Below are 24267 nucleotides of genomic sequence, written 5' to 3' on the forward strand. Positions count from 1 at the left end.
CAACGTCACTTCCTGTTTCTGTTTCAACATGGCTTCTTCGTTGTTTAGCTCAAATTAAGCGTTTGATGCTATATAATATATAATTAACTCACTAAATTACATTACGCATATATGTGGAGTTTCAGTATATGTAAAGAAACATGAGAGCAATTATCTAATTTACGTGAAAGGTGAGTCATACACAGTTGATTGTGCGGCGAGTAGTTTAGGGAGCGTCCTTAAAATGCGGACATCGTGGTTAACGTTTAGGTAATATTAATTAATCAGATAGTCGTTCAGTCAAAAGTCATCCGTATGTTATGGGGAAGCGTTATTGAACATGGATGGAGGAAAGTGTGCAGAATCATACTGTGTACGGTTTCATAAAATGAATTACGCCAAAATAATTAAGATCCAACTATGCTTGTAGTACAATTATTGCAGTATTTTAGGATTTTCAAGAATTACTTAAAGTTGCATGACCTCTACAAATATAATATCTTCATTAAACATTTATTAATAATGACTGTATAGTAATAAAACCTGGCCAGGTTGACTTTTATAGAAGACTATTGTATTTCACTCACATTTATTATTATTATTCTGAGCATGAACATTATTATAAATATCCATTAATATAATTATTAATAGTGCTTAAAATTGTATTAAAATATATTTTTATTGGTAACACTTTACAGCAAGGTTTCATTTGTTAACATTAACATTTACAGTGAACAATACTACTAAAACATTTATTAATCTTAATGTTAATTTCACCCTTTACTAATACATTATTAAGATCAAAAGCTATATCTGTTAACAGTTAATGCACTGAAAACTAACATGAACATTTTATTAACTAACATTGACAATAGGTAAGAAATAGGAATATATTGTTCATTGGTAATTCATGATAGTTAGTGCATTAACTAATGTTAAAAGAGACTTATTGTATTGTATAAAGTGTTACCGTTTTATTATTGCCAACTTAAATATAATATTCATAATTTAAATGAAAATGTGCAAAACTATTCTGTGTAAATTAATTAATAACAAAAAAAAAATTATTGAAACATTATTAAACAATAATGACATACCAGGACACTTATTGTATTTTACACATTATAATTTATAATAAACAGTTTATTAGTATAAATTTCCATGAATGAGTAAAAAACATTTTTAAAAATTAATTACTTATATTCTTTTAAATATAATATTTATTTTATGTTGTATGATGTCTTTATCTTTTTAGTTTTATTCAGATAAAATCATTATTGAAATGACTTTGATTTGTCCTGTCTAGATGGAGATACCTGCCCAAGGCACCTCTCATGCTCAGCGGGTGCTGTCCTTGCTCAACAAACAGAGGGGTCTCGGCCACTTCTGTGATGCCATGCTGAACACAGCAAGTGGGCAAGTGCATCTGGCCCATCGCAATGTTCTAGCCTGCTTCAGCCACTTGTTCCAGGAACCCAGTTCAAACACACCGTGTATACAGATCGACCTGCCATTAGAGTGCCCTGATGATGGACTTGAGCTACTGCTTAATTTTTTTTACACTGGTGAACTCCAGTTAGACGACAGCAATTTAGAAAAGATTCAGAATGCAGCTAGCGGACTGTCAGTGCCAGATTCTCTCATACCTTGCCAGGGTTTGCCAGGTGTAGAGGATTGGCAATCACCTGCCTTAAGTGATGATGATACAGCCAAACCAATAATTACTCTCACACCTGCTGACCCTCAGCCTGATCAGACCCCGAGAGGAAAGACTAGATCTTGGCAGAGGACGAAAAATAAACCTGATGCATGCAGGTTGGGTTCAGCGGTCACAGCTGGCGATGATGATCCCCCTACCTCAATGTCTACTACCACCACCCGTTCTGGAAGGCGTGTAAAAGGGCCCAATCGACTAGTTGGAGAAAGTCCTATGTCTTCTGTTACGAGGCAGGGAGCAGGAAGGAGAAAACCATCATCTCTAGATGACAAAGAGCAGGAGATTGCTGCCACTGAGGAAGATCATCTCAAAGATCAAGACACAAGTGAGGCTGAGGTACTCTGTACATTTATATTTATTTTATTCAAATAATTTAAACTCGATCATCTATTTCATATAATGCATTGATTATGAAAGTTGCTGATTTTCATTTAATATTAAATCAGAATCCTTGATTTTACCTGTAATCTGTACTACATTTACCATTGTGCTTTTATTAGCAAGTGGATGGATCTGTTGATGATCAAAATGACGATGATGACAACAATGACGAGGATGATGATGATGACAGAGATGGGAGTATAGATGTTCTCTATGAGGGAACTGATGAAGAGTATGTGCCTCATGATTCACCTTGCTCGACCCCAAAAACTCCACGGGGAAAGCGCAAACGGCAAGAAAAAAGTACCAATAAAGAGAATGGGGAAGGAACATCTAAAAACGGCAAGAAAGGCTCTGTCCAGTGTCCAACATGTCACAAAACATTCCTCAGCAAGTACTACTTGAAAGTACACAACAGGTATGAGCACAGTATTATTCAAAATTTTGGGTTTGGTGAGATTTTTAAATGCTCACAAAGTATATATAATAATAATAATAATAATATAGATGGTTCAATAATGTGACGGGTCATTTTTTTTGTCCAAAGGCCTTAATAAAAACAAAGATATGACATCCAAAGTATGTAAGGTAGTACAACTAGATCTCTTTCATTGAATACAAAAGGTTTTAATTATAATTTGCTACATATAAAGGTATTTTAAAGCTTTTGAAGTGTCAAAAGGTAATTCAGTTTAACCGTCCAAAGGCCAATACAGTGCAACATAGTGCAAAATGGTATTAAAATTATGTGTAGAAGTCGTTGCTTTGTTATGAGAATGTTCAGAAAAATGAATTTCGTTGTCATTCGGAGTAACCAATATAAGTCATGTGTTGAAATATCATGTGACAGGATGTGACACCATTCAGACACCTGCAAAGGACTACATGGTCATGAAGCAAAGTAACTAACTCTCTCTTAACTATTTGTAAAAATAGTTTTCAATTGCTCATATGCATGTCCCGAAACATCGGGTCATTTGGTACAACCGCTATAAACATGGAAAATGTTGTAATATTTTAAAAACTTGTACTAAATATTAAATGTTTGAATGTCCTTTTGCTAGCTAGATAACAGCCTGTGGAAAAATCGTCATCCGGTATAACCAGAAGTGTCATTCGTTAAAACCGAAATTTTGGTTAAACTGAACGACCTTTTTGGTGACAAATTTTGTCCATCTTGTAAAAAATGACAACAGTGTTAATTGATTATAAAAAAATAAATAAAAAAAACACAACCATACATAATTAATTTTGCATATATACAATCTATAATATTAATGTTAGAGGCTGTCTGGTAATTGCAGAGACAGAGCGCATTTATGTTAATCTGAAAGCCACGCCCACCGGGGGGGAAAACAATCCAACCATCTCCTTTGAGTTTGTATTGCGTGAGGCTGCCTCCTTGTCTTTTTTGACTTCTTACAAAAAACAGAACAATGTCTAAAAGCTGCTGTGTGACAAGGTGTACAGCTAACAAGCTAAAAAAACCCAGAAATAAGTTTTTATAAGCTGTCGACCCCCAAAAATGAATGTTTAAGGACATAAAAGTGGATACAGGCAGTGAGACAGAGAGCAACGGGTCATATTACTATAAGAAATGCATGGGAGGGGAACGTAATCGGCGACAGGTGAAATAATTCTTTGACGTGGTAAAAAATAATGAATGGTTTGTTTTTGTTGTTTTTTTTTTAGCATATGTTGTCGCCGATTACGACCCCCTCCAGTGTATTTCTTAAAGTAATTATGACCATTTGCGCTCTCTCACTGCCTGTATCCACTTTTATGTCCTTAAACATTCATTTTTTTGGGATCGACAGCTTATAAAAACTTTATTTCTGGGTTTTTTAGCTTGTTAGCTGTGCACCTTGTCACACAGCAGCTTTTAGACATTGTTCTGTTTTTTGTAATAAGTCAGAAAAGACAAAGAGGCAGCCTCACGCAATACAAAGTCAATGGAGACGGTTGATTTGTTTTCCCCCCCGGTGGGCGTGGTCTTCAAAATATGACGCGTTGCGCTCTGTCTCTATTAAATTGTTTTGTAACTAATATGTTTGATCTTGTGTGAATTTGAAGTTCTGTCTTTCCTTCCATCTTGCTGTCTTCAAGGAGACATACAGGAGAGAAGCCCTTTGAATGTGCTAAATGTGGGAAGTGCTACTATAGGAAGGAAAACTTGCTGGAGCATGAAGCCAGGAATTGTCTTAGCAGAATAGAGGTGGTGAGTGTGATAGTGGGGGACAATTTCAAATATGCATACATGCATTAGAAATAACCATAATGTGTCATTTTTGGTGGTTACTGTTGCACAAAAGCAGCTTATTTGATGCACCTTTTTCAAATTTGTGCCAGGTGTTTTCGTGTTCAAAATGTACCATGACCTTTAAAAAGCGTCATGAGCTGCGTCTTCACACAGTCACGCACACAGGAGAGATGCCCAATAAGGTACGTCGTCCATTGTGGAGGTCAGATGTGACCTTTTATCCACGGACATTTTGCCAATGTAATTTTATTTGTCATATTAGTGCACATCATGCCCTGAGCAGTTCATGCAGAAGAAAGATCTCCGGATCCACATGATTAAAGTTCACGGAGCTCCTAAACCACACGCAGTAAGTTACTCTAATGCTTGTTCTTGGTCTGCAATACCATAATGCCTTGCCACTGAAAACTAATAAAATTAAATGTTCATTCAATCTGTGTTGTCTAGTGTTCATTGTGTCCTAAGTGTTTCCTGTCCCGCACTGAGCTACGTCTCCATGAGGCAGCCAAACATCGTGGTGAGAAACTGTTTGTGTGTGAGGAGTGCGGCCACCGGGCCTCCAGCCGCAATGGCCTGCAAATGCACATCAAAGCCATTCACAGGCATGTGACCTATGACATCACTCAAAAAGAAACAAGGAACTGAAACATGCTTTATTTATTGTTTAAACTTTTAATTATTTCTGTCCACTGTTCAAAGATGAGGCTGTTAGCAAATGCTAGAACTATACATGCATGTGGTGAACAGACCATAAAACAATGTGAATAAAACACAAGAAATCGTTTTGTGATGTTTATGTGTGTAATCAGTATGCTGAGTCATATTTGTTGCGCTTCTCTTCAGAAATGAGCGTCCTTTTGTGTGCGAGTTCTGCAATCATGCCTTTACCCAGAAAGCCAATCTCAACATGCACCTTCGAACGCATACTGGAGAGAAACCTTTCCAGTGCCACCTCTGTGGCAAGACGTTTCGCACACAAGGTAACTTTTCCTTTGCCGTCGAAGTGATTTTAACTGTGGCCATTTAGATTTCTAATGCATTTTTAAAATGGAATCTATGCAGTTTCTCTATTACTTTTGTATTATTAATCAAATGTTTGCTGATTGTGTGAGCAGCAAGTCTGGACAAACATCACCGCACACACACTGGAGAGCGGCCATATAGCTGTGAGTTCTGTGAGCAACGCTTTACTGAGAAAGGTCCACTGTTACGCCACATAGCCAGCAAACACCAAGAAGGCCGACCTCACTTTTGCCACATCTGCAACAAAACTTTTAAAGGTGAGGTATGCATAAAGAGGAATACAATTGAAGAGTTCATTTGCAAAAACCGATAAACGCCATTTAAAAAAAAAAAAAAAAAAAAAATTGACTAAGTGCTGTTCATTATTCTCCCTATATAGCGTGTTCTGTACCCTAAATCCATTTTGTCAGAAAAGCCGGTTTAGTCCACTCCCAGGCATCGCAAGTTCACGTTTTACAGCAGAAGCCGACAAGTGCCCTTGTTGTTTGTGTACAGAAACCGATAAGTCAGTTTTAGCGAATCAGCGCACAGTATTCAGGTCAGGTGACAAGGCTTCTAGTCACTTCAAAAAGACACGCTAGCTGAGGGAAGTTTTGTCAAAGCTCACTAAAAGTGATCGAGGATTTATAATTTTGACTCCTGTAAGTCCTTGTAAACCATACACGATTTACATGCTGAAAAATTTGTTGTCCCTTTGCTCGTGTGTGTGTGTGTGCACGTGTGTTTTAAATGCAATTAAAACTTGGGTTTTGTTTAACTATGAAACATGAAATGTGGAGTTATCTGCTTTTGCCAAAAAACGACTGTTGGAGTTATCTGCTTTTGCTAAAAAAAACAAACTTTATATATATATATATATATATATATATATATATAATACTTTCAATGAACTTTGATTTTTTTTTTTTTTTTTTTTTTTTATTTACCTGTATTTTTTAGAGTTATTATTACTTAATCAAAACAACCCAACTGCAGTTTGATTGATATTACTTGGAATGCACAATAATAAAACATGATTTGTGAGAATTCATAACAATGGAGTTATGTTTTTGCAAATAAACTCTTCAATTACACTTTTGAGGCAGTTTGGTTAAAAAGATAGAAATCTATTACACGTGAGTAATATTATACACCTGCATACATGCATAATATATTACTATGTTATATTATATAATATGTTATAAAAATTATAAATTATGTATATACATATACACAATATATACATTTATTGAACATATGTGTGTATACATGCATAAAAAAATATATATTATACACGCATAATTAAATTTGATATATAATTAAATGAATATAATATATACATAATATATATTATATTACATTTGATGTTATATAAATTATAAACTATTTAGTTTATATGACAATATAAATATTAGTCAACAACAAGAATAATATCTATATAACAATTATGAATAATTGATGATTTTCTTTTATTTTTGACTTAAATGACATGGATATTTGCATTGATTTTAAAAAAATATTTTGTTTTTACGTTTTATACAAATTATATATAATTTATACCAAACTATAAACAATTATTTATTAAATTAAATGTTATGAATACATTTTGTATAAATTATATTCATATTTTTATTAAGAATATATGAAAGGCAATGGTACTGAATAACAATTTATATCCCATGATGCCTCATCAGCCATCGAGCAGCTTCGTGTTCATGTACGACGTCACAAAGGCATGAGAAAATTTGAGTGTACTGAATGTGGTTACAAGTTCACCAGACAGGTACGAATCAGATGTATTCGTGGATTAACATATCAGAAAAATAACATTCACTACTTGAGGTCTTAAGAGCTCAGTGTCTCTATCTTGCTTTTGACAGGCGCATTTGCGAAGACACTCACAGATCCACAACCGCGTGGAGAACTACAACCCCAGACAAAGAAGGTTACGCAACCTGATTGTGGAGGATGAGAATGCAGCTGCCTCATCCAGTCCTCCCAGCCAGACAGAGGCTCAGACAGGACCTGCAGATATTGTTAACCTGGTTATCCAGCCAGAGGCGGTTGTGGTGGAACGGGTTGTCTCGGCCTCTGCTGGAGGAACAGGAGGAGACCAGGCCACATATTCAGTGACAGATGGATCAGTGAATGGTGAACAGACTGGGTTTGCGCTGACTGGAAGGACTGATGGTGAAGTCGAGCAGACTCCGTTCACTGTAGCAGATGTGATGGAGCAGACACTGCTGGTGACCGACGTGTACCCCATCCATCAATCCAGTGTGGTGGTGGAACTGCCCAGCTCTGGTGCTGATGGGAAAGTCTAAATTAATTTCTTCTGACTCCAGAGAAAACGCATCATGTTGGAGTATGCAGTTGAAGAGTTTAAAAAGTCATTGAGACATGTCAAGCATTGTAAATAAACCGCTTTCTTGCATGAAATACAGGTAAGGAATAGTTTTGATATGAATTGATTGTCCAAAGAAGTTAAAAGCATTTGAAAATGATGTAAAAACAGAGGACTCTGTTGTATCAAGCATGATGTATGTATAACTAAATTTTATGGGTTGGAGATTAATAGGAGATTATCTACTGGATTCAGTAGAAGTAATTTGAGCCCAACTCAACTTTTCAGGTCAAACTGTCTACAATTTTTGCTTAAAAATGCTCTTTCTCTAGATGAACAGGGAAAAAGAAATGCTTTACGTCTATCTTATTTCTACTATCTAATTGACTGACACTTTAAGCTACAAAATGTTTGACAAATTTGGATTTAATAACTTACAACCAAAGTTCTTATGAGAGAATGTCATGATTTATTCTGGATTTCATTATGTAAATTAAAGACTATAGTAAAACAAGTAAAAACAGCCATAAGCTTCATGTAAACTGTTTTAATAGAATAAAACATTAAACCACAGAAATCCAAATCTGTCTTTTATTCACTTTTCAATGCACCACTATGCACTAGTGGTTTAAAGTCCTTAATTATTTAAAAAAATATATTTAAACCTTGATTTGATTTTTTTTTTTTTTTTTTTTTTTTTTAATAATGTGCACTGATAAATTGTTCACAATAAAACTATGGTAATTTCAGATTTTTTTTTGACTTTGACTTATCTTTCAGTTTTATCTGTTTGTGCTAGATCATCTACTGGATATTCATTGCGATTAAGCTGAAGTCTCTTACTGCGTCCTTATGAGACTGATTTCCACTGATTGATTCCAGAGAGCAGGATATACTAATCCCAACCTGATGGGAAATAAGATGTCTAACACAAAGGGTTGTACAGAACATCTGAATGATAAAAATGTATGCCAGACAACTGGTTACACATACATACTTGAAAAGAGCAACAGGAACAGTGCTTAAGTCATTTATTGGTTGACCACACATACAAACATTACACAAATCATCTCCTTGTCCATATTGTACAAATAATTTTGGCCACAAAACAAACCAAACATTCTGTAAGAAAAATAAAATGTCAAGTACCGCTTAAGTGTGTTGTAAATAATTAGTTTCATAAGTACTGGTATTGTCAAACACATTTTTACTCAAGAGATACAATGAGATACTGAATTACTACTTCCAGTTATTAGTACAGCATCTGAATACAATTTGACATAAAAATACAATACCTTCATTGATTCTTCATGTTTTCTTCATCGCAGAAAGGTTAAAAAACAGAAGCTGTTTCTCAAACTGTAACATTCCCTTCTCTAAAATAAACAAATACTAGTAGATGATCATAAACTTAAATTAATATTAAAATATGAGCAAGTTTAAAAGCAAGTCTAATACAAATTCACAAAAACATTTGACCCATGCATGTTAGATTGTCTGACACATGTAATTCTAGTAAGAATAAAAATAGGGTTCTCTGGGGCCCAGATATTAAGTTTCTGTCAAACAAAATTGTTGTTTTTGGGAAGTCTTGGATTCTCCAAAATATTTCATTTAGACTCTCCTCTGCTTTTATAAAAAAGTTGTGTTTTCCACATTGCAGAATACTATGCTATATTATGCTATAAACGTCCATCTACAATCTAAGTGATCCAAACGTTAACCTTTTGGAATGCTTAGGGGTCTCAAAATGATTTTTGAGAAGAGCAAATATACTTCTCATTAGGTAATTATGTTATATTACATGGGTTTGGACTTGAAGTTGCAATGTTGTAGATTACTTTAGAAGGTCCATGCTGAGTTATAAAATAAATTAAAGAAGAAAAATTGGTGTAACCTTCATGCAATTTCCAAGGCATGGATTGCTTGAAATTTGCCAAACATGATAGGCACTATTTCATGAGTCACTTCACTCAAGTCTCTGTTCAAGGTAAACACAGCCAGCATTAGAAATGCATGCAACAATTAAAGCTTTAGTAACACTGGGTTACTGGGAGAAATAACACAAACATTGATAGTCCATTCACCAGCTCCCTTTACTGCCCAGTTGAGGTGAACATGTGATAAAGTGCAAAAACACTTAGTAGCGATGTCACATTGAATGACCTTCATGGTCGTCTCATGACGTCTCATGTTTCAAAAAGTTCTCAATGCACTTGATTGACTTCTTGGTTGAGGTTTTGATTGACATTATTGTTGTGGTTGTGAAGTGCCTGGTTGCGGTGGTGTCTGTGGAGGTGGATGGCGTTGGCCTCGGGTATGTCAAATGGTTCGAAGGTGCTTGGAACAAGGGGCATGAACTGTCGGAATATGCTAACACTTCCATGCCAGAAGGTGGGCTGGGGGAGCCGGCCAGCTGGGGCCCAAGATCGAGTAGAGGGGTCGTAGACCTCAACCACGTCGGATAGCTCAAAGGTGTTGTCATAGCCACCGGACACAAAGAGTCGACCACCCAAAACTGCTACACTGCCGCCAACATGTACCTGTGTAGTGCGAGATGTTGAAAGTGAACTTTTCACTCATCTGTGTGAAATTTTGTCTTATTAAATTAGTCAAAAATACAATTAAAATGCAAGTATCACATATCGTGACCGGAATACACTTTTATGATAATGTTTTATGAATTAAAATGATTTTTTATTTATATATATATATATATATATATATATATATATATATATATATATAAAATATTTTTATGTTGGAATCAATTCATACTTGATGAAATATTAGACATGATATGAACAAAAAAGTTGCTTTAAGAGAATAAAATTCTTGAAAAGAAAACATTAGGTAGTTTGGTATCTTTTATTATTATTTCTTAGTAAGAAAATAATGAATACAAAACCATTCATTTTAATTTGTTAATAACAAAACCATTTTACTGCAGAGCCCCTAAGGGGGCATAGTGATGGAAAAAAAAAAAGTGAGATAGGACAAGAAAATTATTTCAATGCATAGTTAATATTTTTAGATATAGTTCATTTTATGAAATTAATATTGAATATTGAAATAATTAAAATATGTCTTAATATTTCACAGTATTGTGTTCTCTGAGAAACTTTGCATTCTCTCTCAAAACTATTGCGTTCCCCCTAGAAATTTTGGGCTTACTCACAAAAGCACTGATATATAGTTTTTGATGACTGGTCAAGGTCAGTAAGCGGTCCTTGATTATGATTTCCATTTTTTTAACTTTAGTTAGTGTATAATGTTGCTGTTTGAGCAAAAACAACATCTGTAATGTTACGACTCTAAAATTTCAGTGCAAAGGACTAAAATGAGCTTCTTCCCGGGTTGGTGACATCACAAACCCCAAAATTTACATAAACCCTGCCCCCGGGAACACACAAAAAAAGGATGAACACCGTTACTGACAATCGTCATTTTGGCTGCGTGAGATTATCCAGCTTTGTTGTTGAGAAAATGTAGCGCAAGCTGTTAAAGCTTCACCTTCTGGAAAGGGCACCGGGAGCAGCAGCTCATTTGCATTTAAAGGGACACACACAAAAACGGTGCATTTTTGCTCACATCCAAACATGGGCAAATTTGACAAGCTATAATAAATGATCTGTGGAGTATTTTGAGCTGAAACTTCACAGACACATTCTGGGGACACCATAGACTTATATTACATCTTGTGAAAAGGGGCATAATAGGTCCCCTTTAAAATATCAGACAATTTGACCTTTTTATAACAAGGTCAGTTCAGGTTGTAAAATGTGGTGCTACTCCCCAAAAGCTTTCAATTAATAATTCATGATATTTGTAAAAATGCACTCTTTATCAAAAATTTTGACCTTGAAAATTTGAAGAACAGTGGTAAATGTGACCACACCTTAATGGAGTGAAACACGGTAAAATTTACATACTTGTGTCATGGGACTAATCTTGTCCCATTCGTGTTTCTGTGGGTTGTAGACATCAACTTCTGCCGAATCATCCCTGAAACACAACCGTTGTTATGAGAAACATGGAAAAGTTCATTTTCTGCATTGTTCCTTTTTCTGCATACCAAAAGGAACTGCTCATTTTATAATTGTGGAAAAAAAGTGACCACCTCACCTCACAAAGTAGATCATGCCATTTAGAGTCACCGATTTGGGGGCAAAGGACCACGGAGGCAGTTCTCCACCGTTGATTAGTGACCAGCGGTTGCTTTCAACATCGTAGCACTGAATTGCCATTGTGTCTTCTCCGGTTAAGGATCCAATGGCGTAGAGCCGCCCCCTACATGCTGTGGTAGAACAGTTATCCATGGGATGCGGCATGGGCGGAAGGGCCTCCCAGCAGTCCAGGGTATGGTCATAGCGCTCAGTGCTGTCAGAGGCTACCACATAGAGTTGACCCTTCAGGACACAGGAGCTGTGGTACTCTCTAGCTTTCAACATGGGAGAGACCTCAGTCCACTCATTCACACTGGAGTTGTATCGCCAAACGCAATCATAAAGACGTGATCCATCTGAGCCACCTGTCACAAATGAATCAGGTTTGAGTGCTTAAACAGATATGCAATACCAACAAGCCAAAAACAGAATAGGTGTTCTTTCCTGTCATTTATCAACCTTATTTTTCAAACCTGCCTACACTAATAGACTTTTTAGATTATGTGTCCCTCTTCAGAGTAGTTTTCTATAAATAGGGATGACTGAATTTGGTATTAAAAATGATAGTTAAAAAAACGAATGCTGTTCTGTTCTGTTAACGGCTCTCACATGTGCATTCTTCCACCAATGTGCTTTACTGCGTTACTTATTGAGCCAAAACAATGCTACTAAATCTACAATGCCAAACATTGTAGTAGGGCTTTCACACTTGAAATAGTTAACCCTGGGTCATTATAAACCCAAAGTAAATGGAATCCTGGGTTTTCTTGATTCATGTTTCACACTGCTCATAATTTAGCCTATAATAATAATTAATGCTGGGAATTCGTACGCTGCCGCTTCACACTGTACATTCCTAAACCCTTGGTTAACATCCTTATTTGCATATTTGCGGTGTCAGTGTTACTGATTGGACGAATGCCGCACGGCTTTAGCACTGCGCATCCTCATTTAATATATTGCTGAATTTACCAACTTTACTATCAAGTTTATCCTGAATGGACTTTTCAGTGCTAACCCCGCTTCTAAATTACAAGTGTGAAACGTTCCTTTACCCAGGGTTAAAAATGAGGTTAAAGGATTAGTCACCTTTTAAATAAACTTTTACTGATAATTTACTCACCCCCATGTCATCCAAGGTGTCCATGTCTTTCTTTCTTCAGTCGAAAAGAAATTAAGGTTTTTGATGAAAACATTCCAGGATTTTTCTCCTTATAGTAGACTTCAATGGGCACCAAACAGTTGAAGGTCAAAATTAGTTTCACTGCAGCTTCAAATTGTTCTACATGATCCCAGATGAGAAATAAGGGTCTTATCTAGTGAAACCATCGCTCATTTTCTGAAAAAAATTGAAAAATTATATAAGTTTTAGCCATAAATGCTCATCTTAAACTAGCTCTCTTCTTCTCTATTAGAATTCTGTCAGTGTAGACACTGCTAAGTGTATTACTGCCCTCCATACAGGGAGTGCAGAATTATTAGGCAAGTTGATTTTCTGATCATATTTTTTTTCCAAGCACATTTTACCAATTCCAATCCACATCAATCTTAATAACTACTATTAATATTGTTTTTAATCATTTATAAGTGATATATAATTGTTCATGAAGGCTGGAAATGAAGAATGCCCTATATTCAGGTGTGCAGAATTATTAGGCAGGTTTTCTTTTACAGATAAAATGAGCCAAAAAAGAGATTTAACTCAGACTGAAAAGTCAAAAATTATTAAATACTCATGAGAAGGACGCAATACTAATGTAATACTAGAAATTGCAAAGTTAAAGCATGACCATTGGACAGTGAAATGCTCATTGGGTCAGCGGGGTCATACAAAAACAGCTGGAGAAGAAAAGACACGTTAACTGCAAAATAATTAAGAATTAAGGTGAAGAATTAAGTGTGAAACCATCAGGAACCCTTTAGTCTCCAGCGCCACCATTTCCCAGTACTGAAACCTACCTGGAGTCTTCAGAAGTGTGAGGTGTAAGGATTTCAGAGACTTAGGTTAGGTGAAGAATCCTAAAAAGCGACCTGCTCTTAATAAGAATCACAAGCTGAAGTGTTATAAAATACATGAAGACTGGGTTTTTATAGGCCTTATAGACAGACAGCTTGAGAGTGACTCCTGAAGGACGAGCACCACATCCTCTTTTACCACTGTTTGAAGAATTTATCTTCCAGAATCTGGCAGTAAGGTGTGGGAGTTCACTTTTAGTCCATCTCTTATCCTGAAATGTCCATCTTGCAGAGATGGACTAAATGATCTTCCAAAACTTACTGCCAGATTCTGGAAGATAAATTCTTCAAACAGTGGTAAAAGAGGATGTGGTGCTCGTCCTTCAGGAGTCACTCTCAAGCTGTCTGTCTATAAGGCCTATAAAAACCCAGTCTTCATGTATTTTATAACACTTCAGCTTGTGATTCTTATTAAGAGCAGGTCATTTTTTAGGATTCTTCACCTAACCTAAGTCTCTGAAATCCTTACACCTCACACTTCTGAAGACTCCAGGTAGGTTTCAGTACTGGGAAATGGTGGCGCTGGAGACTAAAGGGTTCCTGATGGTTTCACACTTAATTCTTCACCTTAATTCTTAATTATTTTGCAGTTAACGTGTCTTTTCTTCTCCAGCTGTTTTCGTATGACCCCGCTGACCCAATGAGCATTTCACTGTCCAATGGTCATGCTTTAACTTTGCAATTTCTAGTATTACATTAGTATTGCGTCCTTCTCATGAGTATTTAATAATTTTTGACTTTTCAGTCTGAGTTAAATCTCTTTTTTGGCTCATTTTATCTGTAAAAGAAAACCTGCCTAATAATTCTGCACACCTGAATATAGGGCATTCTTCATTTCCAGCCTTCATGAACAATTATATATCACTTATAAATGATTAAAAACAATATTAATAGTAGTTATTAAGATTGATGTGGATTGGAATTGGTAAAATGTGCTTGGAAAAAAAATATGATCAGAAAATCAACTTGCCTAATAATTCTGCACTCCCTGTATGGAGGGCAGTAATACACTTAGCAGTGTCTACACTGACAGAATTCTAATAGAGAAGAAGAGAGCTAGTTTAAGATGAGCATTTATGGCTAAAACTTTTTCAGAAAATGAGCGATGGTTTCACTAGATAAGACCCTTATTTCTCATTTGGGATCGTGTAGAACAATTTGAAGCTGCAGTGAAACTAATTTTGACCTTCAACTGTTTGGGCTCCATTGAAGTCTACTATAAGGAGAATAATCCTGGAATGTTCTCATCAAAAACTTTAATTTCTTTTCGACTGAAGAAAGAAAGACATGAACATCTTGGATGACATGGCGGTAAGTAAATTATCAGGAAAGGTTTATTTAAAAGTGGACTAATCCTTTAAGTGCAGCACGTAAAGCCCTAGTGTGACCAGTGTAGTCCAATTTTGAAAACAAATTACTTTTTCTTCTTAGTGAATCAAAAGCATTCAGCAAGGTTAATTTAGTCCAACTTCCAAATAGGTGACTTTAAGGAGTCAGTTATTTTCAGTGAATCATACATACAGCTTACAACTAAAGTTGCAGTCACATTATATATGATAAAACTTTGCAGGCAAAAAAAAGTCCATTGTCTACTGTCAAGAGTGCAGTGATGTATGAAGCACAGCTCCCAATCATGTGGATTCCTATTGAAATTACTGGATTTCGCCCACAAAAATGTACTGTATAATGGTAAATGTGGCCACACCTTAACTGTGAGACTTAAATCAGTATAGTTATAGAATGGTTTTTCATATAACATGTAGTTAAAAACACATTTTGTATTCTGTCAGTAATATTTCATAAAGAAAAAATAACTGAAATGTTACTTTTTTTTAAGCATTGTTATTTAATATACAGTTAAGGCTATTGTTAGGCTGCATAAAAGTCATTAAAGTCTGTTTAAATGCACCTTTTGGAAGATTTTTAAATAAAAAAATAATTATTGAAATGACCGCTTCATTTGTAATGGAATTTTAAATCTTTTTACCACATGTTTATTCCTTAAAAAAAGAAAAGTTAATAAAAAGGAACCGGAATTGGAACTGGAATTGCTGAATTCCATAGTCAGTGCTCAGTCACCTTTTTAAACACCAACAGCAAAGGACACTTAGAATAGAAGCAGCATGTAACCGCCTGAGATGTTTTCTCAATTGAAACATTGTCCGTTCCTGAAGGTAAATGATGTGTCACCTGCAAATCTGGAATAACATTTTGTTCTATCACCATACTCTCGCATAGCCAAATATAAAGAGCTTTATTTATACATTGGCTGCCATGTTGTAAACAGTTTGGAAAGAAGGACACTCTGAGCCTACTAGGGGATTTGTGCTTTCTTCTATTACCTTAGCATGAAATAATAATGGCACAAATAGATATTGCTTGTTGAGTATGAGTTTGTCTTTCACAGAAGTCCCAAACAGAAAACATCATCATTGTACTTACCTGTCACGTAAATGTCATTGCCCAGGGCGGCTATACTGTAGCCACCTCCAAGGTGGTCTGGGAATTCTGCTAAGTATCTCCACTGTCCAGTCTGTGGGTTGTAACAATCCACAGTAACAAGCTCATCACACTCTTGATCACATCCTCCTACCACCACCAGAATTTCGGCCAGGCCGGTGGACGGACGAGGGCGCATTCGATGACCAGGTCGGTCGTGGCGGTCGTATTCGTAGGACTGAAAGCTGCGTGCCTCACTGACTAACCTCAAACAAGCAGGTGACAAGTAGACCAGTGGATCGCTCTCCACGTGGGCCAGAAGGTAGAAACGGCGAACAAACGGCAGTCGTACTTGCTGCAACAACTCAGGCCAGTAATGCAACCGGTGCTGTAAGTCGGCTTTGACCCAGCGTACGGCAATCTGGTATGCCGTTTCTTCCTTATCCACACACAGTCCATCATCAGACACAAACTCCAATAGTCGCTTCCACGACAGGCGCTCAAAGTCCATGCTCTTCGCCAGCTCCACAATGTTCTTCAGCACAAAACGGCGGGCGCTAACCGCCAACTCACGGCAGGCATAAGCCTCTGCAAAGTCCTGGATCTCCAAGCAGTTGGAAACATCAAGTCTCTGCTCCAGGAACGCGCAACATGCTTCTTTGACGGAAGGGAACTGAAAGAGGTCCGCAGTCTTGAGCAGAAGGTCCACGTTGTCATGTGTGACGGTCACGCGACCAGTGTAGCAAAAGTCCACCAGGAGGCCCAACAGTTCAGCAGATACTTCGTGTAGCACCACACGGTCCATGGCACTCTCTCTAAGAGTACCGGCAAACATAGCACGGAAGTACGTGCTGGCAGCTGCTAGCACAGTTCGATGGCAGTGGAACTCCTTGCCTTCAGCACACAATGTGACATCGAAGAACTTGCGCTCTGCGCGGAGCTCGTGGATGCCTCGGAGCAAGTTGATGGCGTGGGCCGCGTCAAAGAAGGGCAGCATAGAGGGCTGCGTTTGTAAAACTGGTTTCTCCATTACAGTTCCTTTTAGCTTACTGTATTTCTCTTGTTGTATGTCTAGTCAGAAAACTGCATTCATCTTTAAACAGAAAAACAGAAGTTTTATTAGTAGTTTGTAGTAGTAGTTTTTCAGTTGACTAACTAAAACAAGTCCTACAGAAGAGAAAAGCCCAAATTGAAGTTTCAGCCTACCTGTGTATCTTCTCAAAGCGTTTAAATTTGTGAAAGGAAAGGGACACAGTAGCTTCTAGAATGAAATATCATGCGGTTATGACGAATGTGCGCAACCGTTGGTCTTAAGAAAGAGTGCTCGGCGTTTCTGGTCTATAAATACACTAGCAGTGTCCATTTTCACAGGATGGGAGGGGGTCTCCGCACACGTTTAGCTTCTTTTACTGGAGGTTACAGAAGCTTCTCCACTCTGAGTAACTTCTCATACAGCAACAAAGCTAAAGAAGGTTTTAAGGGGTAGTTCAGCCAGAAATAAAACTGTCATCATTTACTCAACCTCATTTATTCCAACCATGTATTACTTCTTTCTTCTTGAGAATGTCAGAGCTGCTCTTTTCCATACAAGGAATGTGAATAGTAAATGCACCATAAAGTACCACAAAAATACTTGTGCACTACATTCAGCTAATTGTGAGCTTTGTGTGAGAAACAAAGCTGTTGTCCACTGGCGGATAATGCGGTTATGTTGTCTGCTGCTTTAAATGCTTGAGCTTGTTAAAGTCAAATGGATTCTCTTTGGCTGTCAATGTTTTTATCATTCATCAGCTGGAATAAATAGCTCTGAAAGTGATTCCAATGATATTGTTCCTTGGTGTTGTTATTGTTATAGCTGTTTGGTGTGGTCCTGACTATTCTCATAGAATTAGAATGATTATTAAAACTTTTTTAGTTACAGTTATCGGCATTGCTAGGTACAGGCATTAACGGCTCACATTTGCTATCATATGATTTCAGAAGACATGGAATATAACATTTTATTGTTACTTTTATTTTTTTTTAAGCTTGTCAGTGCCAATCACCAATCGTGTGGAAAAAGAGCAGCTCAGACATTCTGCTTAACATCTACTGTTGTGTTTGACATAAGAAAGTAATGTGAACGACATGAGGGTGAATAAATTATGTGTATTTTTGGGTAAACTACCCCTTTAAAAGTAAGATTTCTAAATTTTACAATATACTGTACACATGATACTTTTAAATGAAAAAGAGCATTTAGCAATCTGCATAAATATTCCTTACACTGTTTCTTCTGTATATTCTGTTTATATATTTCTCAACAAGAGTCACAAGGCAGGCAGCTAAAGAAAGGTTTTTTCAATGGCAGTGCGAGTTTAAAATAAAATGGCATTTCCAGCTCTGGGATCAGGTATCAAAACAGAGTGTCAAAAACATATGACTCCTTTAAGGCACAAAACACAACCATAGCTTCTACTGAAGAGCCATGTGACATGCAGAGATTTACCTATGCAGCAGACAGCTCTGAAGTTTCATGAAGGTTGACTCATCAAAGGACGAGAGAGAGAGGGAGGGAGAGAGAGAGAGAGAGAAAGAGGGGCCCCAAAGGGTCAACAAACTGCAGAGAAATAGACCTGCTCTGTAAAGCAAAGCTCTACAGTTTTTAGTGAGACCTACATTATGCGTAGCAGGGCTGAGGAGGAATAATGCATTCACTTTCTACTGGGCTCCCGAGAGACTGGGTATTTTTGGAATTTATTAGGTGCCAATATATATTCTCCATAATGCAGTGTCTCGGTTCTGAGTTTTTATCTGTTAGTGAAATGACTTACCTGAAAGAAAATGTACACATTTAACTGCAAATTCTATTTTAATACACATTATATTAAAAAATTAAATAATATATAAAAACTAAAATGTGCATCTCTCTCTCATATTTTTTATGTTTGGGGTAAGTAAGATCCTCTCTTTTAAAAAATAAAAATAAAAACTTTTTATTCAGGAAGGATGCATTAAATTGATTAAAAGAGGAAGTAAAGAATTTTACGTTGGTAAAAAAAAATGTATTATTAAAAAAACTGGTGTTCTTTTGAATTCTAAAAAAAAAAAAATTAATCATGGTTTCCATAAAAATATAAAGCAGCTGTTTTCAAAATTGATAATAATATGAATGATATAATGTCTCCTGATTTCTGAAGGAACATGTGACACTGAAGACTGAAGAAATGACTGCTGAAAGTTCAGTTACATCAAAGGAATAAATGACATTTTAAAATATATTAAAATAGACAAAAGCTACAGTTTTTTACTGTATTTTTGGCCAAATAAATGCAGCCTTGGTTAAAATAAGAGACTTCTTTCAAAAATATTAAAATAATTGTTTTCCAGCCTTACACTTTTGACCAGGAGTGTAATCCAAATGAGTTACCAAATCCTTGCAAACTTGTAACAAAACAAAAACAAAATGGTTGGAAATCACCATACATAATTTTAATGTTTTTTTATTTTATTTTTATTTCTAACAATAATTGCTTTTCAAACCTGATTCTTGACAATGACCAACTGTATAATGCTCTAATAACAAAGCAGCACAGTTATATATAAGTGAGCACTTGTTTTTAAAAGGTCATGGTTTATGAAGCAACCATCTCGTTCCTCTCATACCTGTTCAGTATTAGGCAACTCAAATACCACGGTGCTTACTAGTAGTCTGTTTACCAGTCAGTCCGAGAATAGCATGGCTGACAGTGACCAACACTTCGCTTCTCCCGACTTCCTGTCTTGTCATGTCAATAAAGTGTCATGACTCGTGATCTATAGTTAGGAGACATGACCACTGACAGGACACATCACTCTGTGACATAGCATGAGCTGCCGTATCAACAGTAGGCCTTTTTAAAACATCATACTGAAAACCTAAAGATTACTCAAATCTAATCTAAGCATAACAAAATCATTATTGAATATTTATTATATAGTAGTTGAGTGAACTTCAGATTTGTCCTTTTGCTGGATCCTTTAGTATCTTCTTTGTACATTTCAGAATAGCAAACCCCTTTATGAACCCCTCAGGGCCCCTCTCTTCCATCTGCACAGCTATTGTACACCCTGTATGTGTCTCTCAGTGGCCTGCAGTCTAATGTTGCACCTGGCTGAGAAATGCCCATCATAACACAGCTGCCATGGCTCTGCACTCCATCAGCACGATCCCAAAGTAGCTGAGCAATGAGAATGTTTGGGCCTCAGGACATCCACAATCAGGTTCAGCTTCACTCTGTATAGCCAATTAGACCAGTCCTCCTAAATCCATCACATTTATGCTGAAACCCTCACAAGCCCTTGTAATAAGGATAGGATTTGTTCCTTGGTGTGAATCAGTGCTATTTACATATTTGTAAATTTTGCATTTACATAAATATTTATACACACACACACACACACAGTATACACATTCACTGCCCATAGGAAGACGCATCATGGCCATATACCAGGATGACAATGAATCTTTAAAAGATTCATCAGGCTCAAATTGTGAAAGAAAGGTTGGAAGGGAGCGTAATTTTCACAAAAATTCAGTGTAAGTTTTTGGGATGTGCTGGAGTAGACTTTACAGAGTGCTCACCTCTTGCATTGTCAATACAAGATCTTGAACAAAAATTGATGCACCTCTTTAAGGAAATAAATGTTGTGATGTTATTTCCATCAAGAGGTTTACACACACTACCGTTTAGAATAATTAAGTTTTTTTTGTTTTTTTTTGCTAACCAAGGCTGCATTTATTTGATCAAAATATAGTTAAAAAAACAGTAATATTGTGACATATCATTACAATTTAAAATAACTTGTCATTGTAATATATTTAAAAATGTAACTTAATTTTGTAATGGCATAGCTGAATTTTCAGCAGCCATTTTTCCAATCTTTAGTGTCAAATGATCCTTCAGAAATCCTTCTAATACTGATTTGCTACTCAAGAAACATTTATTATTATTACTGATTTCTTGTTATTATGAACAGTTTTTGCTGCTTAATATTTTTGTAAAAAAAAATATCAGAAACTGAGCATAAAAGCATCATATTAGAATGATTTCTGAAAGATCATGTGACACTATTGACTGGAGTAATGATGCTGAAAATTCTGCTTTGCCATTACAGGAATAAAATTACATTTCGAAATATATGAAAATAGAAAATGGTTATTTTAAATTATAACTGATGGATATATATATATATATATATATATATATATATATATATATATATAAAGTAAAAATATTAGATGTTTGGCTCTACAAGTTAGTAAGGTCAACCTAATCCACAGCACTGCATTTAAAAGTAAGTATGTTTACAAGTGTATGGATTATAAGATTATTATTAATAATGTCTAAACCTTGTATTTTGGAATTAAAAATATTTTGTAAAGTTTCATCATGCATTTTTGCAATAGCCTAAAGCCAATAGACCTTCAAATTAGCCTATTTTAAGATTTGACCTGATGGTTATGTCATACATTGCTCCTTTCATCTACTGCCAACTACATAGCGAAGAGGCTTCACGCAACAACAGAAACGTTTCTAATATCATTTTCAATCCAGTAGATCCAGCGTCATGATCAATACATTAACATAGGTGAAATCGGTTTCCGACACAATAACCGTCTGCTGTCTGTCTGCTTCGCTTGAGAAAAACAACACGAGACGCGTCACATTTTCACCTTCATACAAACAGGCTGTTTCTGACGCATTTCTACTCACCGAATCCAGCTGTTAACGAGTTCGTTTGCTTTTCGCCTCGGACAGTTTGACAAATACAGCACAATTTGCGCTATATCTCTATGTATCGTTTAACTTTGCTAGTTTGTCCGTTTTTTCTTCGCTCATGTCAGCGTCATGACTCCGCATCATAAGAGATGCTCATTGGACACCAGTGCACCAGTTACACGGTGACGTGATCTCAAGTTTGACTGTCCAAACTGTTGAACTGACGCGCACACGGACCCTCATGCATTACTTCAATACATTCCCTGTTCACTTGCTGCGCGAGACCGGTATGTTTGAACAGACAAACTAAAAGATAATTAGGTTTTGTATGGAATAAAGTGCTAAACATTGAAGGCCGGGGTTAGTTGTCACGTAGTTGTTAGACGCTTGTTTTCTTTAGCAGTGGTTATAGTATCAAAAATTTTTTTACAAATACAATATCTTTTTTGTAATATGTTTAGGTAAATAAATGAAAGGAATATATTAAGGAATAAGTCAAGTAAATATATATTTTAATTAATTTAACATATTCCCACATGAAAAAATACTAGGCTAAGTTAATTGCCTCATAGTAAATACGATACACTATAGTAAAGAAGCTACTTGAATTAATGTGTTGTGGTAATTCTACAGTTGCTGTGGTGGTAATATAACAGCTAGTAATATAAAAAAATACTTTACCCAATACTGTGCTAAGTTTTCTACAACTATAGGATATTATACTACAATACACTACAGTTTACTGTAGTGAAAACTAATCTATACTACAGTATTTATGACAGTTTTTCACTATAATTAATACAACAGTATGTTGTAGCATTCATTAACAAAGTGTTGTAAATATATAAAATATACTACAATTTACTATGGTTCAAGTATTTACTATAAATTAGAGTATTTTTAATTTACAAGAATTCAGCCTGCTGTATTACAAAGATTTTAAATTAATTAGTGTTGTTGATATCTATTGCATATATTTTGTGGAAGATTGTATAAGTGTTTTTGTTGTTGAAAATATCTGTCAGTATGTGGGTTCCTTTCATGTGTGACAACATGCCCCACTATGTTGTTTTTTTTTAAACTGGGTGATAATGGTGTAAATATTTTTTAGACTTCTAAATTTGATAAATATCCCCACAATATTTGCTGCAATATAAAGAGTGAGAACTAGTCTTGGCCTTCCATAACTATGAATTTACACACAAAACTATACTTAATCAGATTGAACAATTTTGCTCTTCACTGTTTGTTTGTTTATTTTTTCTTGACTTCAAAGCAAAGGGATTATTTTATGCTTTCGTGATTTTGATTTAAGATCCTGGCCCCCCCTGGTGCTATAAGATAATCTCACTGCCAAGACTTCATCTTTGCATGCATAATCAGAGATGATTGTTTGAGTGAATGAATGGTTACATGGAAAAATAGAAAGCTTGTCTTTTTTATAAGAGCATTTCAGATAGGATTTTTAACATTATGATTAAGAAAAGCTAAGATGAAGTTTCTTCAATCATGTTGGATTCTAAATCTGGATGTACAGATTTGAAATATGAAATGAAATATGATATGTGACAAATTGAATTAAATGAGATGCACTGAGCAAGTCTAATCCTGAAGCAGTTTCATGCCAGAAATGCAAATTACTGTACATTTAATCAAGTTAGTCAGTATTCAGCATGAACGTTTCAATGTTCCTATTCATTATTTTAAAGGGATTGTTCACCAAAAACTGAACATTTTGTCATCATTTACTCAACCTCAGGTTGTTCCAAACCTTTAAACATTTCTTTTTGATTTCACATTTATGACTGACAGCTCTCCTGTCCCCATGTTAAGAGAAATCATGAATAGTGCAGAAGTGTTGTGTGCGCTCTGTGAACATGATGGTTATTGTAGTTCTAGACTAAATATGAGTTTGCATTTACTGATCTCACTTACACAAAGTTTCAGTAGGCCTATATTCCTCAAAATTAATAAAAAAAAGTGAAATGCAAACTATTAAGCAAACCTGCAATAATTAAAATGTTTAATAATGCAAACATTATGTATTTAATCTCACTTTATTAAACAATGTATTTGCTGATGACCTTCAATAATCCAGTTCAACCATACTAATAAGCAAAAATGACTTAAACAAGTTAAACATCACATTCGTGTTTCTTTTTTCCTTTTTTTTTTTCTTTTTTTTTTGAAGTAAGAGTGTTGTACTTTCTTCACCTGGCTGA

The 24267-nt window shown here is 35.8% G+C and overlaps 2 protein-coding genes across 4 annotated transcripts; one reads left to right on the forward strand and one right to left on the reverse strand.

The window, feature by feature from the left end:
• The first annotated feature begins 28 nt into the window (after window positions 1–28).
• Window positions 29–8618, forward strand: zbtb48 (zinc finger and BTB domain containing 48). Of its 2 annotated transcripts, XR_010892973.1 has the most exons (12): window positions 29–170; window positions 1286–2032; window positions 2197–2495; window positions 4184–4295; window positions 4427–4519; window positions 4600–4686; window positions 4785–4939; window positions 5181–5317; window positions 5453–5617; window positions 7034–7122; window positions 7220–7783; window positions 8483–8618. XR_010892973.1 is itself a non-coding variant. In XM_067372475.1 (11 exons), exons 2-11 carry the CDS (start codon window positions 1286–1288, stop codon window positions 7661–7663), a joined length of 2328 nt encoding a protein of 775 aa, XP_067228576.1. In that variant the 5' UTR covers window positions 29–170; the 3' UTR covers window positions 7664–8444. The 2 variants fall into 2 exon arrangements, 1 of the variants encoding a protein (XP_067228576.1); XM_067372475.1 differs by lacking the exon at window positions 8483–8618 and having other exon boundaries at window positions 7220–8444.
• A 103-nt stretch (window positions 8619–8721) lies between these two features.
• On the reverse strand, window positions 8722–22201 carry klhl21 (kelch-like family member 21). 2 transcript variants are annotated; one of them, XM_067372478.1, is made up of 5 exons: window positions 22040–22201; window positions 16308–17397; window positions 11809–12214; window positions 11616–11688; window positions 8722–10226 (listed from the first exon to the last, which is right to left on the reverse strand). In XM_067372478.1, exons 2-5 carry the CDS (start codon window positions 17332–17334, stop codon window positions 9891–9893), a joined length of 1842 nt encoding a protein of 613 aa, XP_067228579.1. In that variant the 5' UTR covers window positions 17335–17397; window positions 22040–22201; the 3' UTR covers window positions 8722–9890. The 2 variants fall into 2 exon arrangements, with proteins under 2 accessions (XP_067228579.1, XP_067228578.1); XM_067372477.1 differs by lacking the exon at window positions 22040–22201 and adding an exon at window positions 17511–19392.
• Between the last annotated feature and the right edge of the window lie 2066 nt (window positions 22202–24267).

Source organism: Chanodichthys erythropterus, chromosome 20 (genome assembly GCF_024489055.1).
Source record: "Chanodichthys erythropterus isolate Z2021 chromosome 20, ASM2448905v1, whole genome shotgun sequence".
Taxonomy (NCBI): domain Eukaryota; kingdom Metazoa; phylum Chordata; class Actinopteri; order Cypriniformes; family Xenocyprididae; genus Chanodichthys; species Chanodichthys erythropterus.